The 22,353-nt window shown below is 40.2% G+C and overlaps 1 protein-coding gene across 1 annotated transcript; it reads right to left on the reverse strand.

Moving 5' to 3' along the window:
- Positions 1-12,024: 12,024 nt before the first annotated feature.
- Positions 12,025-21,537, reverse strand: FAM171B (family with sequence similarity 171 member B). The gene is made up of 7 exons (XM_041403250.1): positions 21,264-21,537; positions 20,449-20,541; positions 20,000-20,155; positions 18,036-18,203; positions 14,416-14,532; positions 13,775-13,898; positions 12,025-13,503 (listed from the first exon to the last, which is right to left on the reverse strand). Exons 1-7 carry the CDS (start codon positions 21,535-21,537, stop codon positions 12,168-12,170), a joined length of 2,268 nt encoding a protein of 755 aa, XP_041259184.1. The 3' UTR covers positions 12,025-12,167.
- Positions 21,538-22,353: the final 816 nt, after the last annotated feature.

The raw sequence follows: 22,353 nt of genomic DNA on the forward strand, positions 1-22,353 counted from the left end.
AGGAAGCTTCTGTGCAGTGACACTAAATATGAAGCTGGCACTGTCTTAAAATGCAATAAAAAAGTTAAAAGGCATGTACCATCTCAAAAAACATTAGGACAAAACCTACAAGAGTTATTACTTTTACACACAGTTATTTCTGAAGACCATTAATGCAAGTGAGACAAACCATGATGGTGCCCATAGTCAGAATATGCTATTCAAGCTCTGCTGGCAAAAATCAGTACAGGCTGATCTGTTCTAATGGGGAATAAACCAGAGACATTTCAAATTCTGTAATGTTATAAGGGACTGAGGGATAAGAACACTTGTACTCTGAGGCCAGTAAAGCCAGAGAGAATAAAAAGTGAGTAAATACCAGACCAGCTCTGGAACAGGAATAGTTTAAGAGGCAAAGAGTTTGTCGGAACAAATTGATGCATCTTGTATCACGTCATGTAATTTTGTAACTGCAAAAGGGAACTGTTTGTGATGTGTTATATATAACAAACAAAACAACATTCCCTGGGTTCTCACTAAAAGGGCTCCCTATACAATGACTTGGGACAAACATGTCCAAAATATGCTCAATGCAGCTGTTTATCTGTAAAATTTACAGCTTCTTTTCTGAAGCTCTTTCTGTGGAGAAATTTGAAATAATCTGTAACTTAAATCCTTTAAATGTATTTGTAATTCCATGGTTCAAAAGTTTTGCAAGGTACAAGCATTGTTAGATACCATTCTCAAACCTAGGACTAAGAATTGAATAAATCACAAGGTCATGGACTGATCTTATTCACTCTTAGGATTCCTCTTCCCACACAGCAGGTGCAAACATTTCTTCATGGCTGTTAACTCTATAACATCTCATGCCTAGCATGGAAAGAAAAATGAAAAATAACTTTTTATTTACTAAAACATAATTCAGGAGAGATGATGCTGTGGTAAAGACAAGGAAGAGAAAATGAACAAGCTGATCCATGAGATTTTACAAGAAGTCTGTGATACATAGCTAAAAATTGTATCTTGAGGACTTTGCTTAAGAACTTTGCACCTAGGAATGTTGTCTACTGATCCTCTTCCAGCTCCCTTCCCTTTGTCCTCATTCTGCTGGCAGGATTAGTTTAAAGATTATTTAAAATTAGACTAATGAATTAACTCTGAGGACTATTGGATACACAACTCAGTCAGAAACAGCCACTTCAGGTGCTCCAGTTTGATGTGCCCACTTGAGCTGACTCAAGTGACAGCTGTGAGCAGCTCACCTGAGCTGTTCCCTGTTGTGGCTGTACCAAACCCCTGTGCAGTCGGTGCCTTTCACACGACAGTTCTCTCTCACTCAGGCCCCTCTTTCTTTCATGAGTCTAGCATTCAAAACCCTTTCTGTCTAACCTTGTTCTCACCTCTACACTGATTTGGATTCTGCAGCTCGATCAGCTTTTCTTCATCAACACTTCTCTTTCACCACCTGGCACAGGGAGTGTTTACCCATTTTGGCGTGGCACAGTGACAGAACCTCATCCCACCTCCTCTGGCATCCCCGAGCCCCTCTGCTGACCCTTCCTGCCTGTCTGGGAGCTCGGCTCCATCTCTGTCACATTCCAGCTGGATCCAGTCACTACTGAAACAAAAAACCATTTCAGAGAAGCCAAGAACAGGGCAGGAAGAATTTCTTACGCCTTAAAAAACATATTTGGGACTGAAACCTCCATTACCACATTATCATAGAATGGTTTGGGTTGGAAGGGACCTTAAAGGCCATGGCTAGGGACACTATCTCAGGTTGGTCCAAGTCTTGTCCAACCTGGCCTCAGACATTTCCAGGGATGGCATAACCACAGCTTCTCTGGGCAACCTGTGCCAGGGCCTCGGCACCCTCACAAGGAAGAACTTTTTCCTAATATTATATATATAATATATCATTTCCAGAAATATAGTTATTATAATACATGTTGTAATACTATACTATATTATCCTATATTAATTATATTTATTGTATTATATGATATCACTATGTATATTATATATTATTATGTATAATATTTTATATCATATATATACTGTAATATATTATAGATTATATATACGTGTGTGTGTATATATATACGCACTATTAAAAACCACACCAATTATATATACTGCTACTATTATACACTGGTGTGTATATGTGTAAAAACTACATCAATTACTCTTTATTACCAAAGGACTGGTAACTATCAACAGGTTGAAGAACTTTTACAAACATTTAAGACGCGGTAAACAGACGCATTTTTGCAGGCTGGAAGGAGTGCAACAGCTCCTCCCAGCGACCGCCGCGCAGAGCAGAAACCCGGCTGGCGCAGGTTGCCCGGGCTGTTCAGCCTTTGAAAAGCACGCAATAAACCACGGTGTGTTTCCAGCGCGTTCCGAGCAGCGCCGAGGGCAGGACGGGCGAGCCGGAGCCCCCTCAGTGCCCGGGCACGGCTGAGGCCCGGCCGCGCCATAGCGGCCGCCCTGAGGGGCCACGTGGGGCCCGCCCCGCCGGGACCCGGCGTGTTCCCACCGGGAACGGGGGCTCCGTGTGGACCTCCGTCACTGAATCATGGCTTCCACCGGGTGGGAAACACCTCCCAGGCCAGCCAGTCCAACCTGTGCCAAACACCTTATGGCCAGCGAGTCTGACCTGTGCCAAACACCTCATGGCCAACGAGTCCGACCTGTGCCAAACACCTCATGGCCAGTGAGTCCAGCCTGTGAACACCTCATGGCCAACGAGTCCAACCTGTGCCAAACACCTCATGGCCAACGAGTCTTACCTGTGCCAAACACCTCATGGCCAACGAGTCTTACCTGTGCCAAACACCTCATGGCCAACGAGTCTTAGCTGTGCCAAACACCTCATGGCCAGAGAGTTCGACCTGTGCCAAACACCTCATGGCCAGCGAGTCTAACCTGTGCCAAACACCTCATGGCCAATGAGTCCAACCCTGTGCCAAACACCTCCAACCTGTGCCAAACACCTCATGGCCAACGAGTCCGACCTGTGCCAAACACCTCTGAGGCCAGCGAGTCCAGCCTGGGGCCTGGCACCAGCGCCCTGACACCAGCGCCATGTCCCATCTTTCCTTCAACACCTCTCTTAGCATCCCATTCCAATGTCTAATCACACTTTATATGGAAAAATTCTTCCTCATGTCCAAGCTAAACCTTCCCCAGCACAGCTTAAGGCTGTGTCCTCTCATCCTGTCAGTTGTTACCTGGGAAAAGAGCCCGACGTCCATCCGCGTCCAAGCTAAACCTTCCCCAGCACAGCTTAAGGCTGTGTCCTCTCATCCTGTCAGTTGTTACCTGGGAGAAGAGCCCGACATCCATCTGCCATCCTTTCAGGGAGCCGCAGAGAGTGAAAAAATCTCTGGATAAAAATCTCTGGGTAAACAACCCTAAGTCACTCAGCTGCTCCTCATCACATTTGTGCTCCTGCCCCTGCACCATCTCTGTTGAAGTAATAAGGATGTATTACCCACCTCAAAATTCAACAGGCTGAATTAAAACACACCACATCAACAGAAGATTGGTGGGTTTGGCTAGGTTTGTTCTTTCGGCAGTCTGGAGAGCTGGATCGGGTCACTGGAGAAATCAGTGACAGGAATATAAGCTGGGAGAGAGACTAAGCCCTTGATTTAAATTTCATTTTTAAAACTGATTTAAATTTATTAAACTGAATTTGCTACAGTAAGATTACTCAGGTTCTCTCATATAATCATACAATTTCTCTGTAAAACAGTTTAAGACTCTTACAAGGCAGAGAATGACAAATGCATTAATCAGGGAGAAGTTGATGAAGAGGATATTTGTCCCATATGTCAGGAGGTGTTATTAAGAAAAATATTTCAGTTCCCTTATTACAGGTTAGGTTACAAAATTTGTCCTCTGACTTGCTACACTTCTAATGATAGAATAAATACACAAGAAAAAATACCTGACAGTTGTTACAGCCCTTTTGCAATGCGGGAAAATGTGGCAATCTTAGAAGCAAAAATGTGGGTGGAGAGGAATGAGGAAAAGAAAAGTGAAGACTATTTAGTATGGCTATGTGATTTTTCTTAATTTTGGAGAGATAACAGAAATTTGAATTCATTTTCTGTAGATACATCTGTGGTAATGTTCACATTAAATACATAAAACTTTGGGCGGGCTACCAAGATGAACTAGAGAAGGCTCTGCAGTGAAGTGTCCACTTTACAGTGAAAAATGTGCACCTCTTCTTCTCATTCTAATAGAATTTAGAAACTAAACAACTTGTGAATGCAACAGAAAAATCAAGTCTGAACAGCCACCTTGGAAACCCTTGTAATAACTGGAGAGCATTTCCAGCATAGGAAAGTGCTACAATAAATATTTTTAAACCAGTATTTTGACAGTCTTTGAGTATATGTTATAGTTTGTCACTTACTTCTCTGCCTTATTGTAAGTAACTGACTTTGATGCCAAAAATCACAAGCCAAACAATATTAAATGACAAAAAGTGGTTACCTTCAATGAAGGTCCTTCAGGTGCAAGTGTGGCAAAATGCACACAATACAGGACTCTGACAATTTTAAATGTGGAACAAATTATCACACTTAACAGAAATCACCCAATTAGAGGAACAGTTAATTAAGTAACCTCCCCCCCCCCTTTTGGTTCTGCTCCCCTCTGAAGCCCAGCTTCTAGCCCCACATTTATTATGTCTCCAATATCTGGGAAAAAACAAAACGTCCTTGGTTCACTCTAGAGGAAAGACTAAGTAAGACTCCAGGAAGGTTAGTGTGCTGTTCTAAAATCTAAGAGAAAATGTAGGAAAAGTACTTGAGTTAGTAAAGGAGCTATACAACTATATAATAGTAGTCTACAGAGCTACAAATTTATGAAAAATGTATAAAAACTAAAAATGTTTTTGGCATCAACTTCACCTAGAGAGTAAACAACATATGCTTTGTAAACAAACATCCATGGCAAACAAAGCAAATGTTTTTCAACTTGCTTTTAGTGCAGTACATCTCCAAATGATTCTGTAGTATGCATTTGGATTGTCCTTGTCCAAATAAATAATTTAGCTATGACTTTATGATAAAGGATTGGAAACTTTTTAGCCTAACTCCTTATTCTGCTGATGTGCTTTTGTTTGTTTGCATGGAAATTGTCTCCAAGATCCAGCCCAAGACTACAAGAAGTTTTTCTTCACAAGAAATAAAATAGAGAATGTGATTCTATTAGAACTGGTAACCTGAAGGAGGATGACATTCTTTTGTAATGGGAATTATGGTGATGACAGAAATACCTTTAATGATATTTGGAAAGAAAGTGTTGAGAGATGTCCCTAAATAACATATGGTTTCAAATATAAATAAAATTTCAGACATTGATAATTTTTTCAAATTTTTATTATATTGCATAAGCTGTAACATTTTACAAACCTTAGTTACATTTTCAGCAACAGATACACTGATACTGTAGTAAATACAGAGATGAAAAGACACCTCTGACAAAATATAAAAAGGTAGAAATACTTAAAACCAGGATGCCGAATATCAAGAATGTTTTACATAAACAATATCCATACTAGAGAGATTTTGAAAATAATTGCTGAGGTCATGAAGCGTTTGTTGAATATGAGGCTCCAGAATTCAAGGTGGTGAGCACAGTCAGTGCCATGAGTTCACCTGCCTTGCAACACCCAGAGCCAGGCTTTGTATGAGTAACATGCTCTAATGAGCACTAAAATCTGCCTTTCTACACAGTGACATGTAAAAATATACTGTTCTAATGTGGACTGAAGTGCAACAAGTGCTTCAAAGGAACTAAATCCATTACCTGGGGAATAAAATACCAGGATGTTTTGGGGAGGGGGAATATAGGAATGTTCAGTAAGTCCTAAAACTGACTGAAAAAATTCATTTGGTAAAACAGTTTTCAGACTGAGAGTGAGTGTAAAATGACAGAGTCTTGCCCTGCCAGTCTTAAAAAAAAAACCTGAAGCTTTTTATTTTTTCAGAACACAATGAATACTGCTTTTAAAAGAAAACAAAGCTCAAATTCAAGTCATTTAAACCACATTTCATATAAATTCTTTAACTCAAATGTAGTGCCTACTGCTAGAAGTGTGGCACAAATTAGTACAAATTACTATAAAAGAATGCTCATCTTTAGCTCCGTAGGCATAGTACTGTGTTTTCATAATACCACTGAATTTTTTTAAAAAAATAAAAGCCATTAAAAAACAATGCAGGTTAGGCTCCAAATTGAGATTAAAATTGGTTCTAGAAAATAAGAATTACATACCCATCTCCGTACAATTTCTGCTGCTACTGACAAGCAAAGTTAGCAGCTGAAAAAAGGACTTTTATTGTTATAATAGTGTTTGTATATAAACAAATGTTAATTTCATTTTTGAAGTTAATATCCCAGTCAGTTTCATACCTGTAAATCCAGTGACTTCAAGATGCTTACACTTGACGCACAAAGTTGAATCAGATCCCGTATGAGCATTTTTAAAAGACACTACTGTTCAGATTGCTAAAGATATATTTTTAAAATTTCTTTTCAAACATAAAATACAAAAGCTAGGTTTTACAACAATTACCATCATCATCAACATGCAGAAGTCAGTATTCCAACATAAAAAGCACTAGATCTGCCTCTTAAAATATAAAAGCTGCATAATTGTATGAATTCAGGGGGTTTTGGCTAACAGAAAAAAAAAAAAAACATAATGTGCTTTTCAGATAGTCAGGTATCCCACTGATAAAATAAGTCTGATGAAAGAGAAAGGCACTTCAGCAGGCTAACTTATCTCCAGATTTTCCTAATGTAAAGCACTAGACAACAGATGTCGTGCACTGCCTTTTCATTTGCACAGTGTTTGATCAGTAGTGTTGTGAGACTTTGTCACTTTTTAACTAACAAGAATTTATATTGGTGCCAGTTCATTTCATCCTCTTTGGTACAAATTACTGCATAAAAACAAAGGAGACAACTAAACATTCCTACATCCTGTATTATTTTTGGTGTCACCTCTAGCTTTATGGTGGTAAATAATATCCCTAATCAACACATAATTTTTACTTTCAGGTTTGTAATACCAGAGCTCTATTTTCTGATTGCACTATAAGGACTTTTTTCTCTTAATCAAATGTGATTTTTAAGTGATCCCCCACCCTTTTTTTTCATCTATAATATCTAGCATTTTGGTAACAATCTAAAAATTACTGTCAATGAACTTGCACTTAAAACTATATGTACATAAATAAGGGCTTCTCTTGCAAAAGCTGACAGCTCAAGAAGTGCCTTGTGAAGAACTGAGACATAAGTATTGCAAACATTTGTGTTCTTCAGAAAGAACTGATTCTACCAAAGCACAAACACATACCAGTTTGCAAACTATTATCAGAAAGAAGCTGTAATCTTTCCAATTTTCCTTATTCATTCCCCTCTCCTTAGAAGGGGCTCACAGGCATTTCTCCCTTCTTATTCTCAAGGTTAGCAACCTCCAGATTCAAAGAAGTGAAAACCTCTGAATGTTTCCCCAGCCTTTCCAAGAGCTGTGTGCCACAAATCCTTACTAATTTTTGTGTAGGCCTTATTCTGGAACCAGCATTTTAACAGCCTGTTAATGGCACAAAGAGCCAACAGAAAAAAAAGTCTTAAAAAATAAATTCAGTGACTCCTATAAATTCATATGTTGAAATCATATAAAGAAATATAGAAAACCATTAGTTTGTGACACTGCACTGTGACATTCTGTCTTCTCCACATGTTACACATGTAGAATATTTTGTGGAATTCAAATTTTTACAGCTCAGCATAGTCAAACTCCTGCTTTGAATGCTCTAAAGCGATAAAGAATTCCAATCTCTAGCAGGCTCTACAGGTTTTTTCAGTGCATAAATTCAAACATACAGCTGGAATGTGAAGACTGATATATTTGGAAATATTCTGTATTAATTAAATCGTAATAATTTTAGAGTTGGATTGCTAGTCCTTTTTCTTTAACAACCAGATACTCTGGTTGGCATGTCCATCAGAGAATGAGAACAACAGAGTGCCAAACTTGTTCCCTTTACAATCACGTAAATAAAGCCATTTATAGTAGTCTGTATTTTTTGATGATACTAGTAAGTTTGAGAAATTAGGTCTTTTTGGCATATACAATGTAAACTGCATTTTAAAAATCTGAAATATTACTCTAGGTGAACAAAATTTAAAGTAAAGGCATATGAACTTAAATGAATTCCTCAAAACCATTATCTTGTCAGGTATTTTCTATTATGTTCAACAGAATTGAAAAGGAATGCATCAGAACCAATGCAACTCTGCAAACAGGGCAATATTGAACCTCAAGGGCAGCTTTCAGAAGAAATGTTCATATATAAATTGATTCCCACTAATGTATACAACAAAACAAAAGATGAAGTGATCAATATCTGGGCCTAGAAAGTAATATAAAAAAATCCAGTAGAACTCTACATCAATAAAAAAAAAATTGTGAAAATGTACTTGGTATTGGACAACAAAATTCCTGTTACCTAGAAAGAGAACCAAAGGCATGCTAATATGACAAGCCATCTTCACATCTGAAATAGATGAATCATAAACCTCTTTTAGGTTCTTGAGGCCAATTTAATTACAGACTTATTTGCACACTGTAGTGGTTTGGCCCTGGCTAGATGCCAGACACCCACCAAAGCCACTCTTACCAATCCCTTGCACAAAGTGGACAGAGGAGAGAAAATCCAGTGAAAGGTTCCTGAATTAAGATAAGGAAAGGTCATTCACTGAATACTGTCACAAGCAGAACAGACTTACTCACCTTGGGGATATTAACTGAATTTATTACTGGGAAAACCAGAGCAGGATAATGACAAGCGAAATAAATCTTAGAAACACCCCCTCCCTGCCACCCTCCCTCTTTCCCAGCTCTACTTCCTCCCCACAGTGACACAGGGAGACAGGAATGGGTCAGAACCATGTGTGGTTCCTGAGACAGGAATGGGTCAGCACATCACATGTGGTATCTGAGACAGGAATGGGTCAGTCCATCACGTGTGGTATCTGAGACAGGAATGGGTCAGTCCATCACGTGTGGTTTCTGCCACTGCTCAAGGACAGAAGTCCTTCCCCTGCTCCAGCACAGGGTCCCTCCCACAGGAGGCTGCTCTCCATGAACTTCTTCAACTTGAGTCCTTCTCAAGGGTAACAGTTCTCCACAAACTGCTCCAACGTGGCTCACCCTTCCACAGGGTGCAGTCCTTCAGGCACAGCCTGCCTCCAGTCTGAGTCCCCCACAGGCCTACCAGTATTTCCAGGACACTTGCTGCTGGGGCTCTTCTCTCCACAGCTCCTGCCAGGAGCTTGCTGCAGCACAGTTTCCCATGGGCTCACAGCCTCTTTCAGGCACCCTCCACAGGCTGCAGGTGGATATCTGCACTCCATGGGTTGCAGGGACACAGTTGATTCACCATGTGTATTGGGTGGCCAGGTTTTGATAGTGGGGGGTCTACAGGGGTGAGAAGCTGCCAGAAGCTTCCTTGATGTCCAGCAGTGCCAATGCCAGCAGCTCCAGGACAGAGCCGCTGCTGACCAAGGTTGGGCCAGTCAGAAATGATGGTGATACCAGATTTGAGAGGGAAAAGAAGTTACTGTGCAGGTGGCCAGAGAAGAGCAGGGTGAGAACATGTAAGAGGAACAACTCTGCAGACACCAAGGTCAGTGCTGAAGGAGGGGAAGGAGGTGCTGCAGGCACAGGAGTGAGATTCCCACCTGTGATGATGATGCTCATGGGTATTGGGTGTGGCTGAGCTGGAGTTCATTCCCCATAGCAGCCTTCCCAGTGCTGTGCTTTGTACTGGGAGCTGGAAAGGTGCTGATAACACACCAGTGTTTTGACTACTGCTGGGTAGGGCTGGCACAGCATCAGTGCTGACTGCCAACATTCCCTGCCAAACAGCAGGCTGGGGGTGGGCAAGATCGTAGCAGGGGACACAACTAAGCCAGCTGACCCAAATTAACCAAAGGGATATTCCATGCCATGTGACATCAGCTCAGATATAAAAACTGAGGAAAGGAGGAGAAGGTGGGGGTATTTGTTACTTACAAGGTTTGCCTTCTGGAGCAACCACTACAAGTGTTGAAGCCCTGCTTCCCAGGAAGCAGCCACACATTGCTTGCTGATGAGAAGTAGAGAACAAACCTATTTTTTTTTTCTCTTTGTGCACATGAAAACATTTGCTTTTGCCTTAGCGAAATCTCAATCCAGGAGTTGTTTTCCATGTTATTTTCTCTCCCCTGTCCAGCTGGGAAAGGGGAGCGATAGAGCAGCTTGATAGGCACCTGGCATCCAGCCAAGGTCAACCCACCACACATACACCTATCTCAAGCTTAATTTGCACTTTCTTACTTGTGAATTCAATAGGAACATTTTGTTCATGAAGCAAGTGCTCAATTTGGACTGATGCATTCCTGGTACCATCCTTGTTACCTTCCATATTCTTTAGAAACAGCACCAGACAACTGACAATCCCAACACCACAGACATAATTCACAGTAATATTTCCTGAGTAAATATTCCCAGAAGCCCAGCTGCATAGGATACTTCCCAACTCTTGCGTGTACTACAGGGCAGACAACCAAGCACCACTCACCTCACAATTCAAATATAGGCATTGCATGTTTGGGTCTTCGTAGAGACCCTTAACCAAGTTCTAAGGGAAATATTTATAAAGCTTTTTTAGGATGATTTATAGTCAAACTGCCAAAGCCAAAATGCTGGAACTTATTTCACCAGGGAAACAGCCTCAAAGCCACAGAAATACATTCTGTTTACTATATGAAGCACATTAAGAGATGCATCCATTTTTCTGTTAGCCAAAGTTGAAATGATCACTTTGACAAGATGAACATTGAAAATAAAGAATATTCTGATGGCCTTTCCTTCCTCTATACATATCTTAGTTACAATTCATGCATTCATGACTTTTGGTAAATTTAACTCTAAGATGAGTCATAAATAGTATTTATATTGCATTATGGATCAAATTTTGCAATCTGCTGTCTCATGCTCATAACCCTCCCCCCCAACTTTTAAAGCCTGTTTAACTCCTCTGCAAACCTAGACAAAAGCAGCTCAGGCTGGCAAAATGTAGGCACATAAACCTCAAATGATCTCTCATTGTTTTAAACATGAAATAAAAAGCAAAGGTGCCGAGCTTTCCTGCTCAAGAAACTCTTCCCAAGGCATAATTTGTCTAATCTTGCACACTTCTCCATCATGGGCCAAGCTCTCACTTAGAAACAGGCAGAGATTCAAGGCTGTATTCTGGAGCACAGCTGGCCCAACAGTATACAGAAGTGATGATGTTCACTGACAAAGAAGCCAAAGCAAGACACTGGGATCAGGAGTAGCTGCAGCTCCAAATGCTACCAGAACCAGTCCTGTTCTGCTGGACATGCACCCTTCATAGCCCATGCCAGTCTTCAACATCCACGGGCCATGACAAAGCAGGTCTACACAAAGAAGATGGGCAACACCTTAAGATAGTGGGGAGCATGAAGTGCAGTGGCGACACTTGTACACTTCCCCTTCTCCCAGTGTTGTATGGAATTGCACATGGATGGGCACACAGGGAGGGCGGTAATGCTATAGAGTTCTGCTGATAAATCCAACAGAGCTCATCTGCTGGTGTCGAGGGACCAACGGATGAAACATTTCACATTGTACAAAGAAGTAATAACAGATAGCTAGAAAAGTTCACATATAAAATACTGTACAGATGGTCATGTTGATTAAGAACAAGGCTAGGAATGGCTTTAACTAGGCTACCATTGCATTAGCAACAAGTACAAAAAAACTAAATCATGTGCCTACATTTCTCACTGTGCATTCCCAAAGGTGTGTCCAAGAATGACAGGCTAAGTAAAATGTGGGCCTTCCTCATACTGCCAGTAAAATTAGGAACTGGAAAAGTTTAATAGTAGCATTTCCCTGTTTTCAATTCACATGGACTATCAGTTGCCCAACTGAAGTGGTACCTCAATCTGTATGCTAAAAAATGAAACTTTTCTTGATACTAGAAAACAACATTTCCCTTGTAAACCCAACACTGCAGAATTACAGAAGCAGGCAAGAGATCAACAACCAGCAGGGAGAGCAACAGCACAAAGCACATTGTGTTTTAATTTATAGGAATAAGCGGCCTCTCCTCTCTTTTCTTCCAGATATTGGTTTTGCTATCTCTTTTCATGAGAGGTGGTCTATCCCTTTTTTTAGTAGAAGGGATGCCAGATTCATGACTTCCTGGTAGAGATTTTTTCCTTAGACCTTCCTCATTATGTTGTTCTAGGACTGACCCTTTCCCTCCTTCCATAATGTGTCTCACAGCCTGGTCCTCTGGAGTGCAAACAGTGGTCCCGCTTTCACTGCTACTCAGATCCAGATCTTCCAAGTAAAGAATCTTAGAATGTGGCATACTTTTAATGAAAGTTTTCTCTCTCTCCAGTTTCCTGTTAGGATGATGCTCATTCATGTCCACACCAGAGTCCAGACTGGTATCATTACTCTCAGTTTTTTTGCCCTTTTTCAGATCTATGAAAGAATGCCTCACTTGAGCAATTGGCTTCCCATCCAAGGACACAAACCATGCTCGAGGATGCGGAGATGGTTTTCCTTTAGAGAGCTCCAGCAGCGTTTGCTCTGAAATCCCTTGAAGTTCGGATGAAAATGGAGTCATTACAACTGCTTCGTTCAGTGTCCCAGGAACAGAGACAGATTCCAGTAAGCTGTTGGTGTACCGGCCCCAGTTGGGTGTTTGGGAGGGCAAGCCCTCTTCACCATCCAGGGCACTGTTCTCATCTCTGCAGGCAGAAGGCTGGGGATGAGAGTGCACTGGCATTTTGGGGAGTGTTTGCATGTAAGTGTCCCGATTCATGGGTTCCATCATGGGGCCGTACACCAGCTGCCCTTTCCTTGGCAAAGTTGCTGATTTAGCAGGATGCAGTTGTTCTGGGGAGTGGAAAAGGTCTGAAGTTTGAAGAATAGCAATGGGCTGATTGTAAATATGCATTAAATGTTCTGGGATATGAGAAAGCCCATACATATCCTCTTTCAATGAAAGGTACCTGTTTTGGTCTGGAATGTCCCTAGGAGCCTGAGAAATAGTACTGTTACTGTGCTTTGGCTGCTGTAAAAGCCTCACTCCAGCACTAGGCTCCACTGAATGGGCTGAATTTCCTGCCTGACCAGTCTGACAGGATGACTGATAAGAAGCATCCTCTGAGTAGATTTTAAAATTGTCTTGTGATTTTCCATCTTCTGTGTCTATGGACAGCCTCCTTTGAGGGCTGTATGAAGAAATCTTCGGTGTATATAACTGAGATTTATCCTCCAGCTTCAAAGACCCTTTGACAGCACTGATGTGATTTATGTGAGTTGTTGACGTTGTCTGGTCTTTTTTTATGACCTCCAGCTTGGTTGAGTTTTTTTCCTTCTTCTGTGTCCGACGACATTTATCCCTATGCAAAAAAGAAGCAAGGTGACTGCAGAGCATATTAGGAAATACTGGACTGTTGACTACCAAAGCTGAAGGTTAGACTTTGGTTGAGAAGTTGTAATGTAATTTGACATCACAAACTTAAAATGAAGTTCTGTAACAACTATAATTTAAAAAAAATATTAGGCTACATGTTACAGTTTAGCTAAGAAAACAAGTCTTAACCTCAAAAGACTGTTTTATCAACCTCAAATTCCACTCACAATGAGCTCACTGGAACTTCTTTTGCTTACCTGCAGTAACAAAGAAGAACAGCAAAAAATCCAATGATAATGACAACAGTTCCTCCCAGTATGGCCGTAAGGAACACGGTGTGATAGGCTGTTATGTCCTTGGAAACAGCACTAATAATGGATTCTAGATTATCAAACAAAACCAGACAAGCATTAGTTCTTAAAACCAAATGATTCCACTTGATGTGCACAGCTAATAAACTAAACAGTACTCTTCCAGTGATTTTGTGTTCCAATGGCATTTTGTTCAGCCTTCCCTCTTTACCTTGCTGTTTCAGCAGGATAGGTGAAAATGACATGTTAATCTTGAATACTAAAGGCTTACCATGACATCTACTTCATTCCAGACAAATTATATTTGTATTAATTGTCCAAACTAACTTAGAAAAGTGGTCTACATTTTCTACCTAGGACTCTGTTAGAGAGCGCTATCTGTTTCTGCAATTAGCCACACTGTTTCTCTGATAGATCCCTTCATATGAATTTACAAAACATGCAAGAAAATCACTGTAAGGACTCAAACAAAAGTTATCCAAGTGGAGAAGTTGCATGTCACTTCTCCCTTCCTGCTGTTAAATGAAGCAATCAAACTGACAGCCTTATGGGGCATTCAGCAGTCACTTGGCCAGTTGTTGCCATACCTCTTGTTCCAGGCAGTGGAGCTGCTATCCAGTAGCCCAAGTGCTGAGCAGTGTATGTCCATACTAACTGGCCTTCCAGTTCCTTCACCATTCCTAGCCCACGGTTTACCCAAGCACCTGGGGGAAAAAAAAAGGACAAAACATTGCACATGCCATGCAGGATTCTTCTGTACCTCAAACCACCAGCAACTGGGCCACTATCAAAGATATACAAGGTCACAGGAAAAACTGCAACTTCTGACAGCCACTGTTTATTACACAGCTTTGGCTAAAAAGGCAAACTTCCTCTCCTGACATCCATCTGTAGCCATTTACTTTGAAGCAAAGCATCAACATTACTCACCAGAAGTAAACTTAATATGATTCATTTTCTATTAATAACTGTCTTTCACAGATATGCACATAAATAAAGCCTATTATACAACCTTCAGCATGCATGAAAGCAAAGACTAAAAAATGAGGGAGCAGGTAACTGATGCATATGAACACAAGTTTAACATCAGCTAGCAGAACTTAGTGGGAAAACATTTTAATCTTATTAAGCCACAATAGGATAAACAATGTTTGTCTTGGATGCTTCTCTCCTCCTCCCTGCCCCGAGGCTGTAACAGTTCAGTTAGCCCAAGGAAATGCTATTGTTAGGACACAGATTCCACACCATCTGTTTGGCAAGGCAACAGAAAGGTATTGTGGTATGCCAGCTTCTGCAATTAATAAAGCATCCATTAGAAGAAAGAGAACTATATTTAATTCACTTAAATATGTTTATTGTGGGCCATTTTTGAAATTCTAAGGACAGAAAACAGCCTCATGTAACCAACCCTATATATTCAACCTGGAAATACTGAGAGGTAGAGAGAACCACCAGCTTTTTTAAAACATCAATAATCAAAGCATGGAAACAGTATAACTCATGGAAGCTGGAGCTTATATGAATTTCAATTTGATTTTCTTCCAGGACCCTTCTTTCAGCAAAGGAAAAGTAAATATGTCCCAGACAGAAGGTAAAGATGAGGATGGACACCTGCCACAGATGCAGAGAAAATAAAGCATCACTCTTCTTTTGGTGCTTGTGACGGCTGGCAGAGGGGAAAGGCAGCAGCAATGACCTAGAGCTCTGAAAGTGCTTTCTTAGCCACCTGAGAAATCTTGTCCAGAGTCAGAAGTAATACCAGCAAATCTTGTATAAAAGGCAAAAAAACCGTCTAGATCTCCAGAAGTTCTATCTTGACTGAACAAATCCATAAGAAGCTATACAATGTTTGCTATCCTTTTCAGCAAATTACATCTTCCCCCAATATACTACATAGAAAATACTTGGTATTAAGGAAAAATAGTAAAATGTTATTCATGAGTAAGCCCATTTTCTCTATGTTTTACTGCCATTCAAGCAGAAGGATATAATTTTCAATTTAAAGTTGAATGCAAGCTTTCTATTTTTTGTAATTCTATTAAAATCCACAAAGTACTTTTAGCATTAATGCAGCAAAATATTTCGTAAGAAGGAAGCCACGCTCAATACAGATGAACAAACTGTGCATTTACAGCAGCTGAGTACAATTACCAAAGCTCATTTTCCAGGAAGTCTCAGTACTCCACTTCGAGTAAGCCCCAGGAGCACTGCTCAGGCAGACCTGTGAAAGCAGATTCTATCTTTTTCCTGCTGCATGTGGGTCTGCCCACAGCACACACAGAGCTGTTCCCTTGCCACTATCAATGCTGACATGGGAGCCCTGATTACCCAATCATAACACATTACCCAAGGACTTCAGAATTAAAAATTGTGTCAGTGTCTTGCTGGGGACATCCCACATGCAGCATCTTGGAGGCCAGAGCTCATTACCGAGTGCAGCAGGAGCTCTGCATTCAGCTCAGATGGGAGCCTGCTGCTCTTTATGGATGCTCTGCAATGCCTGCTGCAGAGCTGAAGTGTTCAGCTGCCCTCAGTCACCAGAACCTTGACTAAAACACGCCTTGCTATTACTCAGTTACCTTGGGAAAAAGTCATTTTGCTTGTGTCAGAACAAAGGTAAAAAAATAAAAGCAACATACTTAGAATCTACATCCAGAAATCAAAGACAGTTGCAAATTTTTACTGTTAGAGGGAAAGAAATGGGAGAAAAAGTACAAGTTAATTTATATCCCAATAGTTGCTGTCCTTTTTCACCGTCCTTCTGTCCCTCTCCTCAGCAAGCAGCAGTGAACAGTACACCTCAGAGAGCATCCATTAGAAACAGCTTACTTTTATGGTATCTCTATAAAGTACATCCCACTGGAGAGGAAGAAACAACTGGTTTTACTGGCGTTTGGATCAGCAGGCCATGCTCCTGGCTCCTGTTTTACTCCCAAAGCCAACATGCCCATGTAGAGATGCTGAGTAGGACCTTCAACCCCCACATAAACACCTTACACTGGTTTGTATTCTAACCTCATCCTGTGCTGCTCCAGTTCTGTCAACTCCTTGTTTAACAACAGTGTTGATTTAGCTTTGTTTAGGGAGGTAAAAAAGCTCAGCACAGGATGAGCACAGGAGCTGGCAAAAGTGGCTGTGGAAATAAGAAATTTAAACCCTGGGTGATATTTTACCACCTGAGACTAAAACCCTCTGAAATGCCATCTCTTTCTACCAATTACCCCTCTAAAGTCTTCTAGGTGTATAGACAGACCGAATCTTCTATGCCAAAACTTATCCTATTTACTTTTTCCCCACAAGACAGCCTAGCCAAATTTTATTAGCACATCCTTAATTCAAATCCATGTTCTTCAGGTTTTTTTTCCTTAAGGTGATCAGTTTCTTTCTTGACCACGTAAACAACACTTTGTTAGAGCTGGTGTCCCTCTCCTGTACTTCCAAACACTGAACAAAAGTCTTTTTGCCTTGATAAGGAGCAAGATGTGACCTCACTCACTTGCATATTTCAAGCCTGCATATTCAGTGTATATTCATATTTCAGGTGTGATGGTGACTGTGAGGTGCAGTGCAGGACAATCAGGACACTTAATGCACCCACACCTAATACAGGTCAGCTAAATGGGTTACATGGACATAGCTCATTACTCACTCCTGACTAAAATTAGATGTGAAGGGATGACAAAAGGTTTAGAATGCCTAATCCCCAGCTTCCTCTTTGCATACTGGAAGAACTATGTTGTTCCCTTGGATAACTCTCATTTCCCCTTCATTTCACTTTCTGAATTGTTTTTGTTAACTGAAGCAATATCTATTCCAGTTCTAGCATCAAAAGATCTTTAGAGCTACACTCTAGGAGACAAAGCATCCAAACTTTCGGTTCTGGTTTGCTTTCTTAAAAGAAGGAATTCACAAAATTACTAAGCTTGAAGTTTAACATCAACTAAAATATATGTTCTCCCATGAAAATAAAAATCCAGTACACTAAATGCAGGCAAGAGGAAGGCTAAGGAATTTTACCAAAGCTTTTTGAACTAATGAAAGCAGAGAAATACCTTTGAACAATTCAAGCTAGTCCATTAAAATAAATGACCACCTATTGACCATCACCTCATAGAATAATGCCATCACTGTTACATGACCCACAGTGCCATGTGCCCAAACCCACAGGCATGTGCTAGAAGGAAAAAATAACAAATAACCCACTTACCAGTTTTCATATCAAATGTCCAGGCAGGTACAGCATCTCCTGATTTTACAGTAGTTGTGGGAAGAGGAAGTGTAATCTGAATGGGACCTTTTATGTTCAGTTCTTTCCCAGCCAAAAGAACATTTGCACATATGGCAGCAATAGGAGTTAATTCCATGCTTTTGAAACCTGAAGGCAAGAAATATCTTGTAATTCTCCTGTCACGGTTTATTTTAAAAGAAATACATTAAGAATTAAGCTACTAAAGGCAAGTCCTTATCCACATCCAGCTCCACAGTCAGCTGTTACCAACTGGGTCAAATAAAAATCAACATTACTTTTCTTCTGAACTTTTAACAACTTATGATTGAAACAAATCTGAGTAATTTCTATACCAATGCTATGAGAGAAGCACATTTGCAACATCTGGGTTATGTGCTGACCACAGAACTAACTGTGAGGCAAAACTTGTTTTGGTGTGGGGGAGGAAGGGTTTTTCTGCTCAGATCATCAGCTTACAAAGCCCCTAACTGATGTGAAATACAGATCATACAAGGATTTTAGTATAATCACAATGTGCATAACATTGAATGAAACTGAAAGCATATGGAACCTCTCCTGTAAGGATTAATTTCCTAATTTGGCAGCCAGAATTAACTGAATAGTTAATCATGAGGCTTGTCAAAGCACTCAGAGGAAATGTTGCATTTACAAGCCAGCCTGAAAGTTTCTTTCCTTTGTTTTCCTTTCACCAGTTCGCAAATGCTCCAGAATGCCCAGTGTGACAGGATGGTGAGAGAAACTGAAACAGAATTACTAAGTAGCAGAATAATGTTAAATCTATGCAGGCTGTCAAAAGCTGGTTGTGAGAGAACTCCTGGCACATCAGATATCAATTAGCTTCCACCTGCCCTAAAAGGAAGCCTATTCCTTTAGGGGTATATGAATAATTTAAAACACATGCCAGACAGATTGAAGGGAAAACTCAAAGAGGATAAACACTGCTTATTCTTCCCTGCTTTTTTCCTTCTGCCTTCCATTTAAAGAGGTGAAACACAGATAAGAAAGATTTTAAAATATCTTTGTCAAAATATGAGTATATATGCTGCCATTAATGGAATGAAAATTAAAGAATAGGGTATGATGACTTGAAATAAGCCATGTAGTGCCCTCTCCCTGCACCACAATGAATTTAAGAGCCTCATGGCTGCAGAGCCGCTGGGAATAGAAAGAAAAGAACAAAAGAAAGATGGAACTGCACACACTACAACCTACCAGAGATTACTGTACCTATGCAAATATAAAAACCATCTGATAGAATGACAGATACTAACAAAATCCAATGGTATAAGAGCAGAGTTACGACTCATGAAACCACTTAGTGCTTCTCCAGTGAAACAGATGCACAGAAAACATTATTACAGCTGTGCTCTGTACACACAGGACCCACTTGGTCCCAAACTTGCCCAGCCTGACTGTGACCCCAGCAGGGTCTTCCATGCAATCTTTGTGCTGGGGGTAACCCCCGGAACCAATCACCCCAGTGAAAATGCAGGAACTCCACAGCTGAAGTTAACTGCTGCTGTTTCACTGATTTCTTTAGCTTGACCTGCTGTACAGTCTGGCTATAATTGCATTTTTGAAGTGTTTGCTAAACCAGTTCCACAGTCTCATGAAATCCTGAGCATAAATACATATACATACATAAAAATGTAAAAAGCAGATTCTGAAGTTGTATTTCAGTACAGCAAGATATGTTCTCATGCTGCATGGCCCAAAATAGAGTAACACCAATTACACACCCAATGTGTTCATAGCTGACTTCTGAGAGCTATGAGCAACAAAGCTTTCTGATCTGCTACAATGGAAGCACGTTCAGGCCCTCTTAAATTAAGCGTATGTTTTTCTGATACACTGTGCACTCATATGCATTATAATATTATAATCTTTCTTTATAAGAATTCCTAAGCATCATATTCACATACCTGATTTATTTAGAATAATTCCTGTTGTATAGAGAAAGCTGTCCACTTTCAAAAATTGCTCTGGCACTGTCAGATAGGCTGTAACATTTGCAATGTGATTTGTTGGAAGCTTCATTAAAGATTTTGGAAACTGAACACTCGGTTGAGATTTGGCATCTGTAAAAGAGTAATATTTTGTCTTAGCCACAGTAAAACAGACAAACTGTTTTTATTACCCTTCAGAAATCCACTTAGCATAACAACCTGTTTTCACCCATTTTCTCCATGATTTGTGTATTTCCAGTCTAGCACTTGTCACAGCCCCTCGTACAGCTACATAATTAACAGAAAATCTGGCTTTAAGTAGATAGGTATTATATGAGAATAAGATGATGCTTAATTTTTTTAACATGTGGGTGCAGATGGCTATCACAAAGTGTTTAGTTACAGTCTGCATGCACAGAACTTACCAGACAGTTTCCCAGTAATTAAGACAGTATCTTCAAACAGCCATATATTAGCTTGACTTTGTGGGAATAATGAGAGCGTCACGGACGAGTAGACTGTGGAAAATTATAATATCTGTTATTACACTGTGCAACCAAAAAAAAAAATCACCCAAGGTCTCCAAATCTAAAGATCTTTTGATCTTTTGAGAGCAGTTAATAAACCAGAGAGCATATGAAGACTAAATAAATTACTCCTGTTATACAGAGCAGATATTTTAGTGTTTAGGCAGAAAGATCTCTGTTGAATGTTTGCTACTGTTTTATACATATGGATAAACAAGTGACTAGAAAGTCACTAGAGAGTGACTTAAAATGTCTCTTTTTTAAAAAAAAATCCTGTGCCTTTTTAGGATCATGCAGTAGTTAAACAAGAAAACCTGTGAGGAAACACAGCTGCAGCAGAGCTGTAACAGGTTATATCTGCTTAGAGGAAAAAACCATTGGCATCCCAAGAATTACTCAGGTCAACAGGATTTTTGTCAGGACACATTAACAGCTCTTTGCTAACTCTAGGCAAAAAAAATCTAAGAAATCACTGTGTGTCACAACATAACCCACTTAGTTTTTAAAAGGGCTATTTTCTGCTTTAGAGTAATCAGAATTTTGACAAGTTTAACAGACCGTTCACCCTTAGATCTGCATTGACAGGCACCATCTCCCTTGACTGACTTCACTGCGTTATGTTCAGCTGACAGCAACTACCCAGACAGCTTAGGAGAGAAATTTAATTACTGCCAGAGAGAGTTTAATAATAGGACCGTAAGACGCTTACGTACTTGGCATTCTCGCAGTCTTCCAAGGCAAAGGTGTCAGCAGGTAGCCATCCTTGTATGAGACAATAGTTAGGCTTAATCCCAATTTGTAGGGGACTTTTACCAGCACTGCTCCATTGTTCCCAGTAAGAGTAGAATTTGTCAGGCTGTAGTTAACAAACACCTCTACCACCGCTTGTCGCAGGTACTGATGGCTGATGACGTCATTTACTTGAACTTTTAGGGTAAAAACAGATCCTGGTGACAAAAAGAAGAACAGGAGGTCATGATGATACATCACAGCTAAGGACCATAGTTTTGTAAAGAAGTCCTGGAGCTCAGGTCTTTGCTGTTCATGCACTGCAAAGTGGATCCCTATCTCTGGCCAAATTATATATCCCGGAGAAGGGGGAAACAAAATACCTTAAGATGAGGCACAAAGGTGTCAAAACGTTTATCAAACTCAGCAAATATAATAACTAACCAGTTTAAAAAAAAAAAAAAATTTAAACCAAATTTCAAAATTTGTTTAAGCTTGAAGAATGCATCTGTGACAACATGAGATTTACTGCGCTCTGCAGTATCACACTGGTAATACAGATGGTCTTCTTATCCAACTCTTGGCTTGAGACACACATTTCAAGGTGCACCTTGAGTTTGTAAAGGCAGAGAACCTGATGTCTACAGACAGTGGGACAACACATTTCTATTTACATGTGTAACATTATTATAAATGCATCCAGACATTATTTTAAGCTGCCATCTCCCACCAGACTTGCACTGGGCTACTTTTCACCTTCTTATATTGCAACTTCTAAACAGTATTTCTCTACTCTAATTAGAGGATCTGATAGTTCATACCATACTCAGTGTGTTGCAGAGATCATAATTACAGTGACTAAAAGTATGTTGAAAATAATCAATCCACTTGAACAACAGTCTCGAGGTGCTCTGAATCACAATTTGTCTCTCACCCTGATGGCAAATAAACAATTAGGGAGTCTTTTCACACTATGTGAAAAGGGACAGAACTCCACATTATTTCCAGAATAATTTGGTTTTAGAAATTAAAATACCTAAAATATTACTTTTAAAAATAGTTTCAATAACAGAT

The sequence above is a fragment of the Onychostruthus taczanowskii genome, unplaced genomic scaffold, assembly GCF_017590055.1.
Source record: "Onychostruthus taczanowskii isolate IOZ18803 unplaced genomic scaffold, ASM1759005v1 scaffold20, whole genome shotgun sequence".
NCBI lineage: Eukaryota > Metazoa > Chordata > Aves > Passeriformes > Passeridae > Onychostruthus > Onychostruthus taczanowskii.